We start from the raw sequence: 12,078 nt of genomic DNA, 5'->3' as shown, positions 1-12,078 counted from the left end.
TAAATGTAAGCAATCCCTGATGCCCTATAGTTTTAAATTGAATTCCGGCTGACGTCACAAGGACTAGTCAACAAGATATTATGGGTGAAAAAACATGATCGAACTCGTTTTTATGAAATGATAAGTAACAGAAGTCATGAGTTTGATGAAGCAAGTATCTCAACGATAGTGAAAACCTACAATTGCAGTTACCATGGAAAAGTGACCATGTAAAATAGCACATTTATGCCAGTTAGCCTTACTAACATTTGTTCAAAATGCTCTTCTTGTTCACGGTTCTATTCTGTAGTTGCAAAATGTTTGTTTGCTGAACATGAGTTTAGTATTTACATTTTGTGTAGTGAATCAGGCCACCATCGGTAACGAGGACATCACCGGTTTAAAACTTGACTACTATTACTAGCAGGGGCTGTGATCATTTTTTTTTTGCAAATCCAACTTTTGCCCTGGCTTTAGGATACTACAGTATATTCCAAGACCACTGGTAAAAAAAATTTAAACTTAGGGTACGTCTAAAACTTTTGAAATTTCCGTTTTATCACGTACGGTAGATTGGCTGTTTTGCATTATACAGTTGAGGTTTGTTTGAGTTCGCATAGCTTTGGCCTTTGGCTGCATGCAATGCTCTATTGGTGCTACTTGCGCATAAACGTTTATTATTTTTGTTTAAAATATTTTCGATCCAAAACAACTGCATTAGTAACATCAACAAACACTACAGTTTTTTACTTTTAAAAATATCAAGAAAACGAAAGTAGGCGTTTCAGAAATTGCTCACAAAATGTGACATACCTAGCCGTAACACTGGTGAGAGTAGATGTTATTAGGAGTTGTACCATAGATGATTGTATTATTTACCATATAAGTTGTACCGTATAAGTTGTATTATTTACCATAGAAGTTGTACCGATTAAACAAGTGCTGTTCAAAGTTATTCTTGATTAAATGTTAGAAGTGCTGTGCTGAACCATTCATTGGAACAGTGGTTCCCAACCGGGGGTAGGGATTTTTAAATTTGCAGGGGGAATTTGGTTTTAAGATTGTAAAGCTTTTTAAGCCTGGTAAGTTGGCCTAGACTAGAGCTTTAGAGCGTGTGCAAATCACTTTTAAATTAACATGTTTTCACATACTAACTAAACCTTTGCGACTTCATATCTCTCACTCAAAAGTTGAGAATGTCAATAGGTAATGACATTAGTATACAAAACATCTGTGATGTCACAGATACTACGCACTATACATCATAATTAGAGCCTGTTTGGGAAAGCGAGAAATCAAACGCAAAGAGATTTAGGTAGCTAGTAGGGGGAAAATTTAGATTTGAATATCGATTAAAAGGTGTCCGACGTTTTCTTCGTAAACAGTTTTTCGTAAAACAATTGTTCGTAAGCAATTCTTCGTAAAAGCAATTCTTCGTAAAGCAATTCTTCGTAAAGCAATTCTTCGGGCATGCAATTGACCGTAATACTAATTGTTCGTAAACAAATGTTCATAAAAGTTAGGCTACAGCTTTTTTTTTTAAAAACAGTTACAATTGTTTACGAACAATCAATTAGGGTAGCCTATATGCTAGAGATGTGCTAATTGTGCTTAAACACATAATTGTGCCACTGAAAGAAATCTGCAGCTCCTTGCCCGTTCAAAGCACTGGTATGCTGACGGCACCTTCAAGACAGTGCCTTCACTGTTTGAACAGCTTTACACAATACACGGACTGACGGAAAACACTTCAGTGCCTCTGGTGTATGCCCTGCTGGGGGACAAAAGGAGAGGGACATACATTCATGGAGTTGTTACCTGCTGTTGCTGTTCCAGAGACAATCATGACTGACTTTGAGATGGCCATGGTCAATGCAGTAAGCAGAGAGTACCCACTTTCAACTCACCGTGGCTGGTTCTTCCATTTGTGCCAGTGCATTTGGAGAAAAACGATGGGAATGTATTACCAGATGTTGCTCAGCCAGTAATTGACTACTTTGAAGACACTTGGGTTGGGCGCCCAGATCGTCGTCAAGGGCGCCGTCCTCCAATGTTTGCAATTCAAATGTGGAACTGCTATGATGACGTCCTTAGTGGCCTTCCCAAAACTAATAATAGCATTGAAGGATGGCACAGAGGGTTCATGTTCCAGGTATCTGCAAATCATCCAGATATTTGGAAGTTCATATCTGCAATCAAGCGAGAGCAAAACCTAAATGAGGTTCGCATTGAACAGTATGTCAGTGGCCAGGCAGGACTCCCTCCAAAGAAGAAGTACAAGGACAGTGCAGAAAGATTAACTAGAGTCGTCCGAACCTGGCGTCAAGACTTTCAAGATGATGAAATTTGTGATTAGCCTACTTGCGTGGAATTGCACACAATACTTCATACTAAACTAACTTGGCTTGTGGACAATTTGTACGAAGTTACTTAAAGTAGTATTGGTAGTGTAAGCAAAGAATTGCTAAACACAGACAATTGTTGTATTCCAATAAATAACAAAAAATGCGCTTTTTCATTGTGCTTATTTGTTTATGTCTCGTAACTTGGTTATTCAGGAAAATTTGCATTATGCACCTTCATCGGAAATTGCAAGACAAACCTTGCTGTTGCGAAAAATTGTTCACGAACAATTGACCTATCACCTGTTTATGAACAATTCCCCTATACGAAGAATTGATGTATACGAAAAATTGCTTTACGAAGAATTGCTTTACGAAGAATTGCTTTTACGAACAATTGTTTACGAACAATTGTTTTACGAAAAACTGTTTACGAACAATTCACCTATAACCGATTAAAAGGGTCCACAGGATGAAAAAGGTTAGGAACCACTGATTCGTTAAAGTCCTTCAAGAATTTCTTTCTACAATCTCACAAGTAGAACTATTGGACTATTTATTACACTAGTTAATATTTGATATCCCAATATACTACGTCATCAACCTTTCCAAAGTCTCTTTACGTGTAAGAGAAGAAAAGAACTGTGACACATATTGAGTTGAAGCATTGGTGAACCTGACATGATCGTCAGTAGCGTGATGACCTCACAAATATTCAGGATGTGATGCGATGGATGCTGACGCAACTACCAAGCGCATCGTGCAGCATTACCTGCTCGTAGTCCTCTACAGGATTTCTGTCATGGAGGTGGTAGTACATCCCAGGCTGGCCATTCACCGGAATCATTCTATCCTCCTCTTTGAGAAGCAGATCACCCTGCAACAGAAACGTTGAACAAAACGAAATGAACAAAATAATGCAATGTTGAAGAAACAAGGAATAAATCCATTGCTAGTGAGGATGGAGGGAGTTTACAGTATGTTAAACAACATTTTTAACGAGCAGATAAGACGACACTTCACAAGTGCATAAGCAGCGTAACTATAAGATTGTACTCCGCAAGAAATAATCTGGAAAATTTCAAACTCAACACATAGCCCCGCCCTCCCAAGCCCGTCCTCATGTCAGCTTCCAAATGCATGTTTTCATTCTTATTTAGCTGATTTTGGTATGACACAAATCCTAATAAGTGTTAAAAAAAGGAATGGCCCCCAGTCCCCGGCAGCCCTTAAATGGGCAGGGGGGTGCGAAGAATCTCTGGGTTGTCTGACATTGCTGTTAAAAATTCAGGGGTACGACTGGGAAGTCTAAATGTAGGAAGCTTGCGTTGTAGAGGTACTGAGGTGAGTGAAGAAGGAAGGAGATACAAGCTGTGATGGTCGGGCAATGATATTGGGATCGGAAGAGTTGGGATTTTGGTGAAATAAGAGCTATGTGAAAATGTTGTTGAGGTTCGTTCTAGAGAGTGACAGAATAATGACAATAGTGGTGGTTGAGCACGTAGTGATAAGAGTAATCTGTGCTTATGCACCACAAAGTGGAAGATCCGATGCAGAAAAGGAAAGATTTTATGACGAAATAGCCCATGAATGGAGCACAAGAAGTGATCAGGAAATCGTATTGGGTATTGGGGACTTTAATGGGCACGCTGGCAAACAAATTGATGGGTTGAAAGTGTTCATGAATGTGACTGATCTACGGGGATCCTTCAAGAATGGAGTTCTGCAAGCTTGTGATGAAGTTTGTGGGAAAACAAAAGGCAGGATTGATTGAGGAGATACTTGGTGGTGAAATGAAGAGGTGAAGCAGATTGGTGCATTGGTGCAGATTGGTGCAGATTGGTGCAGGTTGGTGCAGGATTGGTGCAGAAATAGATCAGAAGAAACTAAGCTCAAGTACAAGCAATTGAACAATCGGGCAAAGAGAATAGTTGCAAAAGTTATGAAGAAAGAAGTTGAGCAGGAATTGAACAAATTGAAAAGCAGTCCCAACGAAGTATATAAGTTTATGAAGGTTCTGAAGCGGGATGGAAAAGACATGGATGATGGACGATGTATAAAAGGAAGAGATGGAAAACTTGGTTTCAGTGAGAAAGCTCGTGGAAGAATTTGGAAAGAACATATGGAGGTGATAATGAACAAGAAAATGATTGGGATCAAAATGTGGAAGCCGACGTGGTAGCAGGTCCATTAAAGAGAGTAACTCGAGAGGAGGTGATGCAAGCAATGAAGAAAATGAAATCCGGGAAGGCTCCTGGACTATCTGAATTCACTGTGGAAATGATACGCGCAAGCGGAAAGACAAGATTGAAATCAATGCAGGAAATCAGCCAACGCGTGTGAGATGGAAAAGGAATGCCAAATGAATGGAAGACGAGCGTGGTGATACCCATCTTCAAGGGAAAGGGTGATGTAATCGATTGTAGGTCATATAGGGAAATAAAACTGTTGGAGCATGCAATGAAGGTAGTGGAAAGGGTATTGGAGAATAGAATAAGATCTGTGGTGAAGCTGGACGAGATACAGTGTGAATTTATGCCTGGGAAGGGAATGACAGATGCTATTTTTATTTTGAGAAAGTTGCAAGAGGAATATCGGGACAAGGGAAAGAACTTGTACATGTGCTTCGTGGACATGGAAAAGGCGTTTGATAGAGTTCCAAGTGTAATATTGGAAACGTGCCTTTGCACTTTTAATTTTTTTGAGAACTTGCCTTTTAAGTTTGTATCGTGTGTTTCGCATTTTGCCTTACGCGTTTTGCATGACCTCTTGATTGGTCGCTGTTAAATACGCTTTCCTGACAGCGTTGAGTCATTCAATTCAAACTCGAGTTCCAATAATAAGTCAATCATTTTAGTGTCGCAGCTATGTGGGCGTTTACGTTGCTAGTTTATGTTGTATAGTTTAAGTCTGAGTACATGTTGAGATTCAAATAAAGTTATCTGTTTGTTTATGACAGTTCGTCCGAGATAGTTAGACGTCAAGGTATCCGCTGAACATTACATGGTGTCAGAAGTTGGATTCGAAGTTTGTGCAAGTCTGTGTAACATTACACCAAGAAGAGTGATGGAATGGGCAATGAGAAAAAAAGAAATACCAGAGGCACTTGTGCAAGCAATAATGTGCTAAATTGACCTATGTGATGTATGTGGACGAAGAGTGATGGCAAATTCTATTATGTGTACGAAATGCAGGAAGTGGGTGCATGGAAGATGTGCAAAGACGAAGAGAGTGACATGCAGATCCGGAGATGGTTTTGAATGTGAAATGACGAAGTTGAATCAGTGAATGCCTTTTGCTACCTAGGAGATAGATTGAATGCCAGTGGTGGCTGTGAAGCGGCAGTGACTGCAAGAGTAAGGTTTGGTTGGGTTAAATTCAGAGAGTGTCGAGAGTTGTTATGTGGTAGAAGATTTCCGTTGAAAATGAGAGGAAGAATTTATACTAGTTGTGTGAGATCTGCAATACTGTACGGAAGTGACAAGATGCTTACGGGAAAACGAATTGGCGATTTTAAGAAGAACTGAGAGAGCGATGGTGAGAGCAATGTGTGGTGTGTGAAGCTGATGGACAAAAGGAATACCGAAAAACTTCCTTGGATTGAATGAGAATGTTGATAAGTTGGTGAAAGCGAATGGAGTGAGGTGGTATGGGCATGTTTTGAGAAGGGACGAAGATGATGTTTTGAGAAGAGCACTGGAGTTGCAAGTGGAAGGTCGTAGAAAAGAAGGAAGACCCAAGAAAACATGGAAAAGGAAAGTTGAGGAGGAAAGCATCAAGGTGGGCTTGACAAGAGAGGATGCGTTAGACACATCGATGTGGAGGCAGGGTGTGAAGGCAATTGCGGCACTTGGAGTTGAATCCGGTCACCCTTTGTAACGGGGACATCACCGGATTAAAACTGGACTATTACTACTACTACTACAGCCCAGTGTGGAGTCTAACTTTAACCATTATAATGGAAATCAATTACAATAACTATTGCCGTTGAAGTTGATGATAAACGATTATAAACTGATGCATGCCCCAGATGATCACTGACGTCACATGTTAAATTGGAGGTTGACAAAATGTAAGAGGTTATTTAAAAACAAGCAATTTCGCATCCGTCGTTTTACGAAGTTGTTTTTCAACAATGTCACAAAACCAACAGTTAAGTTGGTGGAAAATGATATTGACAGGTGTCAATCATACAACATCCTCACCTCTTTAACCGCTTTTCCGTATCTCTTCCTAACATCTGAAGACTTATCCGATGATTCCCATTTTCCCGATGATCTCCTTTTTCCAGAGGAGGAGACGTCCATCGCGGTTGCATCGATGCTCAGTGAGGAAGAGGTGTCATCTGTGATGAAACAAGCATCGTCTATCATCCTCACGAAATAATTTAAGCAGGACAAAATGAAAAATATTGTGAGATGTTTCTAGTTTCTAGTCCAAATGTTGTTGGCTCGACTAATACAAGTCCAAATTAGTAAAGCTGCACAAATTAACCAAAAGCGACTTTTTCATTACTGCTATTTGGCATCAAAAAGGACTTGGTGTGAACTTAGATCCGGTATCTTATGATTCGCGATTTGGAGTCCTGCGCACAGAGTTTTGAGAGGACAGGAGATGGTGCTTACATCGCTTAAAGGCCACAGGCGATCTAATGACATAACAATATACCATCTATGGCGTCGTGATCGTTCTCTGGAAGTTTTTCTCCATCGATGGCGAGTTCGGAAGTTTCGAGTCGATCAGGAAAACTAAGCAGAGCTGAGGAAAATTGTAATTCCACTTCGTACTCTTTTTGACCGGAGAGGTAACGGGGTAGGCGATAAATCTGGAAGACAGCAGGGTGAGGTGAAAAACCTGTTATTTGCCGTTTGGCAAACAAGGTGCGCACTGTAGGAAGGTCGTTGTTGGTGTCGGGTTTGCATGGGGAAGGTTAAGGTGATGGGATGGGTTTTAACATAAAAGTTGATCATCCGCCTCCTTAGTTGAAACAAATCATCGCTTTTCCTTGATAGACGACGAAGGTCGCAACAATGGAACTCAACCAGTGGCAGGCAACAACCGTGTCATTCGATGACATAAATTGTGGCTCGCGTTGATATGTATTCATCGTTTGAAAAAGTGAAAAACATCGGAAAATGATTCGAAATTAGAAATGACAGGTGTTGAACTGAAGCCTCACCAAGCTATGCAACTATTGGGTCACTTACTAAATCCTCTGTAGCGTATGTAGGTGAGAACAGAACGTGAGGTGGTTGAAAACATGCGTTTTGCTTTCAAAATACATTATTATTGCGTTGGTAGTGGACACCAGTTAAAAACCGCACGGTAAACCTCAACTGAAGTGCGAAGATTGTCTGATATCCGTGCGGATACCTGGATGTAAAGGTTGGCAAGCCAGTGGTCAATGTCTGATGCCATAAGCCTCTCTATAGTGGAGTGCTTCGTTATCCGCTTGTCCATGTGGCCTCGGAGTAACGGAAGCTTGTAGTATCCCTGGATGATATCGAATTGGCCATCGCAGATCGGGAAGCAACCTGATGAAAAGTTAGTCTAAGACAAGACAAAAAATACGAGTTGAACTTGTCATTTATAAAAACAATTCTATGAGTTTCCCACAAAACTGGAAGCCTGTCAAAAACAACAAGTGATTTGTGACGGTTTCAACTCACCCCATGCCACCACCTTGTCCGTAGGAGTGACCCCACCACGTAGTAGAAAGAGCTCAAATGAGAGGATCATTCCTGGTTCCACGCTGCGCTGAGGAGGAAGAACCGTGAACACGCTCTGATCGATCTTTATTTCCGATGACGTAAACATGCCGTCATGCCTCACTGGGAGGGTAGCACCTCCCCACTGCTGTCCTGCTAACTTGGACCAACGCAGTGGATGACCGCCTAGTCTGGAATGAATCAAGTTTCAGTTGATTTCAAAGGAAAACGAGAAGTATCAAAAAGGGCAAATCGTAAATGGAAATGCGCGGGGTACGTGCTTACAAGATTGAGAACGGGAAAAGACATATTACATCACATTGAACTATTGTGTACAGTTGTTAAATGATACAACTAATGGTATTGCAAACGCAGGAGTGGCTCTCCTTGACAAACAGCGGGTGCTCACTGCTCACAATACATGTTCTAAAAGGTTTGCACTTCAAAAGTAGGCAACATCGGTAAGCATTCACGTCTACCGGCAGCGAGAGAGTACAAGCGACCGAGGTTCGATTTTTTATCCTTGCGGTTACAACCAATATGTTTCCTTCTGAACAACGCAACAACCTCATCAGATCAAGAGAAAATTATTAAGGATTATAATATGATAAATGAACATTCTCATCCGTCGCCTTCATTGTCCGGTTCCAACTCCGAGCAGGAACCTTTTAACGCTACATGACGCTTGATGGCATTAGTTTAAACTCGGGTATTCTTTGTATGACGTCATACCAACCTGTCATAGAGTGACAGCATAATGACGTATCTACCGGTCGGCGCTTTATCGCGGATGCCTCGAATCGTCTGAAGCTTAATCTGGATCGGCTGAGGCGTTTTGGTCCACTCCACTCTCCATCGGCGACCTGTGAAGGGGAGGATGTGAAGCGTTTGCCGCAGTTGTTGCCGACTCGAGTGTAGACGACAACAACCGATATCAGCTCAAAGAAACTAATACCGGTACGTGCAAACATAAGACTGGGGTGGTGAAGAAATATTTGTCGATTGAAGAAACGAACAAACCTTTGCTTCCGCCGAACTGGTTGTCCGCAAGTTCCAGATCCCCGTAGAAAGCGCTCACTTCAGCCTGGCGCACATGCAGTGAGCGGCGAAGTTGACTCTCGGATAACCGAAACGCTTTCTTCATTTGCTCCTAAATATACACACAGCGTCATGATAGAAGTATAATGCTTTCAACTCATGGTGTTACTGCAACTTGCCTTACAGTATATGAAATTTTGATGTTATAATGCTCTTCATGAGATTACACAGCAAGTTTGCAATGAAGTGAATTAAAGAAAATACAAAGCAACTGGCTCAGTGGCTTAGTGGTTGGTGCGGCCGCCCCGAAATCGTTAGGCATGGGTTCGATACCCTGTCTGGTCATACAAAAGACTTTTAAAAAGTGGTACTGAATCTCATTCCTGCTTGGCTATCAGCAATGGAATGGGTTCGGGTAATAACGTGCTCAGTTGTGCCTCTATACGGCTACATTGACAGTGTCTGATTAGTAAAGCGCTGAGGAGCTACACATTATGTGCTATATATAAAACAAGCATTATTATTATAAAGCAGGCAGATCATGTTCGGGTTTTGTTTTTTAACGTGCAGGTTTTGCTCGGCCTTTCTATACTCGTCGGCCCCACTCCAAATGACTAGTTAGCTGATAGATATTGGATTACAAATTCCTTGGAGGAATGGAATAACCGATTATTCGAAACAGATAGAACGGTAGTTTTAGATCCGGTTCGATCAAATCACTGGGGTTGACAAAGTCAATTCAAAGGGTTCGGGAAAGTCTTCTGAGTTATAATCGTACAAATTCAATTAACGATTGATGATGACGGCGTATGAGCGATCTTTCTAGGCTAGATTAGAGGGCAGGAAATCTTCAGCCACTCAGCAGTCTCGTCGTCCAGGACCCTCAGACCATGCGCAGTTGCGCACCGTGTGGAGGCCGGTGGGTTAGGCAGTGGTGGATGACATGGTCTGCGGTCTGTTCCGTGGCACCACACTCGCATTCTGATGAAGGAGCCAGGCCCCACTTGTGCATGTCCGATCGAAAGCGGCCGACGCCAGTTCGCAGGCGGTTAAGCTTGACCCACGCAAGCCTTGCGAGGGACATCCTTGGTGGACGGGGATCGGCGTCGGGTATGAAATCACGGAGCGTGGTTGTGTGATTTTGTCACTCCGTGTTCCACATGTGGTTCGTCCAGTGTGCCGCACTTAAACCAAGTTCTTCTGCGTTCTTAAGTAGTTGTTGTGCGGCAGGCACAAAGGGTCGTCTTGATTTCAGCCGCTGCTTTATAGGTGGTGGTCGCTTGAACGTTGCATGGAGGAGATGGTCGAGGTCCAGAGCGCGGCGAGCGAGAGAAATCGTGGCTCCTTTACGGCGTAGCTCAGCGGGTTGGATGCCTGCTAGGATGGATAGGCAGTCCGTTAGAGTGGGACGCAGGCATCCAGTCACAGTACGCGGTGCGTCGTTGATGGCGGTATCAATCTGGTGGGTGTGAGAACTACGACACCAGACCGGTGCGTAGTACTCAGCGGTGGAATGAACAAGGGCTAGGGTAGCTGTACGAAGAGTTTTAGCATCAGCTCCCCAGCCGGAACCCGCCAATCGCCTCAAAAGTGCGACGCGTGTAGATAGTTTTTTGCACAGTGACTGCAAGTGCCGGCGGTACGTGAGTGACCTGTCCAGGGTTATGCCGAGGTATGTAGGTTCGGCACAGTAGGGCAGGCGTTCCCCATCAATCTTGATGTTTATCTCGGGCTGAGCCTCCCGGTTGTTAAGGTGGAAGGCCGCCGACACTGTCTTTGACTTGCTGAGCTGTAGCTTCCATTTCTGGAGGTATGCTGATAGTGTTTGCATGTCTTGGCTGAGGTTCCTCTCCACTGACTGCCAGTTTCCTGCTGAGTGCAGGAATGCCAGGTCGTCTGCGTAAGCATATTTCCTGGAGATGGTGGGGGGGCAAGTCGTAGGTGTATATGTTGAACAGGAGAGGAGCCAAGACTGAGCCCTGTGGGACGCCGTTTTTAAGTCGGCGTAGTCTGTTTCGACGACCGCTACCGGTTGTGAGGGTAAAACTGCGGTTTTGCACAAGTTCCATCATCATATGGACCATGTGTCTGTCAGGGAGCAGACGGAGTAACTTGCAGGTAAGGCCGCTATGCCATACGGTATCATAGGCAGCCGTGAGATCAACAAACACGGCGCCAGCCTTCTTCTTAGCCGAGAAGCTGTCCTCAATGTCTTGGGTCATAAGTGTGACCTGATCTACGGTTGATCGTCCGTGTCGGAAACCAGCTTGTTCACAGGGGAGCTGCGGATCTATTATTGGTTCGACATGGGTGTAGATGAGTCTCTCGAGGATCTTGAAGGGGATGCAGAGCAGAGAGATTGGACGGTAGCTTTTCGGGTCCTCTGGGGGCTTCTTCGGCTTAGGAACTGCAACCACAAGGGCTCTTCTCCAGATTCTGGGAATTCTCAGGTGGCGCAAACAGCAGGAAAGGAAGTCTTTTAATCAGGACTTTAAGAAGGCAGCAGCATGGAGTATCAACTCCGGGCATAGGTGGTCAGGGCCCGGGGCTTTACCTGGCTTTATGTGCTGGAGGGCGGCAGAAAACTCTTCCGGGGTGAACTCACCCGAGATGTTGTCCCCGTCTGGGGTTGTTACCCTCCAGTGGTCTGTCATTTCTTGTAAGACGTAATCCATCTGATGCACGGTCTCTCGATTTGTATTTCCCGTTCTCCACAAGTTGTGAGGCGATGGAATTTGCTGAAACGGGACATTGTTGACGAGAGGCACGTGATCTGCCAGTTAGGTTGTTCAGTGTACTCCATGCTATGCGGCTGGAGTGCGTGAAGTCGATTGATTCAACGGCTTCTGTCCAGCGATCCTTCCTCTTTGAGTCCAGCCTTGCCAACAGAGCTGTGGCTGAGCTGTTGGTGTCATTGCCCTGAGGGGCGTGGAGGAAGTCGGAGTAGAGGCTTTCGCACTCCTTATCCCAGCACGGTATGTAGGTCTTTCGTCGGCCGCGGGGGATGGATT

At 43.6% G+C, this 12,078-nt stretch overlaps 1 protein-coding gene across 1 annotated transcript in view; it reads right to left on the bottom strand.

Annotated features, from left to right (window-relative positions):
- Window positions 1-12,078, bottom strand: part of LOC145767112 (uncharacterized) — a 54,344-nt gene that overhangs the window by 17,336 nt on the left and 24,930 nt on the right. The window contains exons 6-12 of the mRNA XM_082578868.1: window positions 9,050-9,179; window positions 8,766-8,892; window positions 7,991-8,220; window positions 7,695-7,855; window positions 6,990-7,146; window positions 6,527-6,666; window positions 3,094-3,198 (exon numbers count right to left, since the gene is read on the bottom strand). Coding sequence (XP_082434994.1) covers window positions 3,094-3,198; window positions 6,527-6,666; window positions 6,990-7,146; window positions 7,695-7,855; window positions 7,991-8,220; window positions 8,766-8,892; window positions 9,050-9,179 — 1,050 coding nt within the window. The remainder of the gene's footprint in view (window positions 1-3,093; window positions 3,199-6,526; window positions 6,667-6,989; window positions 7,147-7,694; window positions 7,856-7,990; window positions 8,221-8,765; window positions 8,893-9,049; window positions 9,180-12,078) is intronic.

Source organism: Aplidium turbinatum, chromosome 3 (assembly GCF_918807975.1).
Source record: "Aplidium turbinatum chromosome 3, kaAplTurb1.1, whole genome shotgun sequence".
Taxonomy (NCBI): Eukaryota; Metazoa; Chordata; class Ascidiacea; order Aplousobranchia; family Polyclinidae; genus Aplidium; species Aplidium turbinatum.
This window is presented reverse-complemented; position numbering and strand designations above follow the sequence as displayed.